General features: G+C 64.0%; 2 protein-coding genes across 2 annotated transcripts in view; both read left to right on the top strand.

Annotated features, from left to right (window-relative positions):
* RPS5 (ribosomal protein S5) overlaps positions 1 to 146 on the top strand; it is a 5,853-nt gene extending 5,707 nt beyond the window's left edge. Inside the window, exon 6 of the mRNA XM_024740908.1 lies at positions 24 to 146. Within this exon, the coding sequence (XP_024596676.1) occupies positions 24 to 92 (69 nt within the window). The 3' untranslated portion in view covers positions 93 to 146. The remainder of the gene's footprint in view (positions 1 to 23) is intronic.
* A 1,412-nt stretch (positions 147 to 1,558) lies between these two features.
* Positions 1,559 to 1,959, top strand: part of RNF225 (ring finger protein 225) — an 827-nt gene continuing 426 nt past the window's right edge. The window contains 1 exon segment of the mRNA XM_024740907.1: positions 1,559 to 1,958. Within this exon segment, the coding sequence (XP_024596675.1) occupies positions 1,559 to 1,958 (400 nt within the window).

Here is a 1,959-nt window from a genome sequence, read left to right on the forward strand (position 1 = left end):
GAACTAGCCATCCCTTCTTGCAGGGCTCCTCCAACTCCTACGCTATCAAGAAGAAGGATGAGCTGGAACGTGTGGCCAAGTCCAACCGCTGATTGCCTGGCCACAGCTGCAATAAACCTGTTTGCCCTTTGGGGTGGCCCCACCCACCTGTGCCACTGTCTGTGCTCAATGGGGAAGGGTATCTGGGAGCAGGGGGTGAGGGGCAGGATGACTGGTGTTTCTGAGGAGCTGCCCATGTTCCTGGCATGTCTTCTGGTCTTTTGGGACCTGGACCCACCAGGGAAGTGCTCGGCTCAGGAAGCACCACTGACTCAGAACCATGGCACCCTGGGCTGCAGGCCTGGCTGCCTGGACTGTTCCAGCAGGTGTTGGAAAATGAGGGGTGGGGTTGTCCTGGCAGAGATGTCACTGGTCTGGGGAGGGGCTTGGTGGCTGCAGCCCACCGCCCTGAGAGGTGTGTTGCCAGGAAGCAGCCCCAGGGGGAGGAAGCCAAGGCCTGGGCTCTGGACCAAGACAGTTTCTAGCCCCTTGTCATTGGCTGGAGAGGGCTGGTCCGGTCCAGTCTACTGTGGGGTCAGCCTGCCTTCAACCCCCAGGACTCTAGAAGTCCCACTCTTCTTCCTGGACACGCTGCCCCTGCCCAGAGCCACTGATAACCCAGGTTGCACTCACCCCACCAGTGGCTCTAGGTGGAGGATTCATGAGGTGTTGAAGACTGGGAGTGGTGGTGGGGACCCCCTCTCCTGATGAGCCTGGACTGTCAACGTCCTGTCAGCCTGTGCCTCCTTCCTTGCACCCCCGACATCTGGCCGATGTCAGGCTTGGTGTTCCCTGTACTGGTGGCACCTCCCTAGGGGCGGGGAGGGCAATGTGACAGGTGTGAGAACCTGGCATCTGGAGGGAGTGGCCCCACCACAGGCACCCTCCCATGGGGAGGAGCAATTAGTATCCAGGGGCAGGTAGGCCGAGGGTTGCGGGCAGAACAGGCAAGGAGGCGCCAGCCAGAGGGAGGAGGCACCAGCAGGTGGGAAGAGCCTGCTGGCCCGCTGGGGTCTGTCACTGGGGAATCTGACTCCTGGGCTGCTGGCCACCTATCCTGAAGCTTTCATCCTCCTCCATCTGCTTTTCCCGTTTGTCTTCTGTGGTCTCCCAGGGTCTGTCTCTGCCCAGCTCTCCTGGGAGTCCCTGTCTCCTCTCCACGCCTGTCTGGGATCCTTCCTGGAGTCACCCAGGTCCACCTGGCTCTTGGCTGGGGCATCCCCCAAGTGTAGCTCAGAATCTGCGGTGCTCCCTTTGTCTGTCCCTGTCCCTAATCCTCTTCAGAACCCCTCTGGGTCTCACCTGCCTGTGTGCCTCTAGTCCAGATCTCTACCTGCACACTCTGTCCCAACTCCCAGTCTCCTTGCCTACTGGGCTCTGCTTCCCCTTCTCTGGACGCCCCTGCCTTGTGTGGGGTGATCCTTCCAGAGTCCAGCCCCTGACCCTCCCCAGATCCCCTCTGCCATCTCCCCCCGGCCCCTTCGCTGCCTGACCGTCTGTCCCCGCAGGCCGGGTCCAGATGCCCTGCCCTCGGCCGCCCTGGATCCGCCGCCCCCGGGTCCCCCTGGGCTCGGAGCCTAGCATCCCGGGCTCGCCGTCCACACTCCGGCCCCCCAGCAGGGGGGAGGACGAAGACGAGGGTGATGGGGAGGAAGGGGACGGCAGCCGGGGACCCATCCTGCCGCCCGCTTCCTCCGTGGAATGCCTCATCTGCGTGTCGCCCTTCGACAGCGTATTCAAGCTGCCCAAGTGCCTGGACTGCAGCCACGTCTTCTGCCTCGAGTGCCTGGCTCGTCTGTCTCTGGCCACGGCGGGCGGCGGCGACGCGGTGGCCTGTCCCGTGTGCCGCGCCCCCACGCGCCTGGCCCCACGCCGCGGGCTCCCCGCGCTGCCCACGCAGCTCGGCCTGCTGCCCGGCTC

Source organism: Neophocaena asiaeorientalis, unplaced genomic scaffold (assembly GCF_003031525.2).
Source record: "Neophocaena asiaeorientalis asiaeorientalis breed wild unplaced genomic scaffold, Neophocaena_asiaeorientalis_V1.1 scaffold179, whole genome shotgun sequence".
Lineage (NCBI taxonomy): Eukaryota > Metazoa > Chordata > Mammalia > Artiodactyla > Phocoenidae > Neophocaena > Neophocaena asiaeorientalis.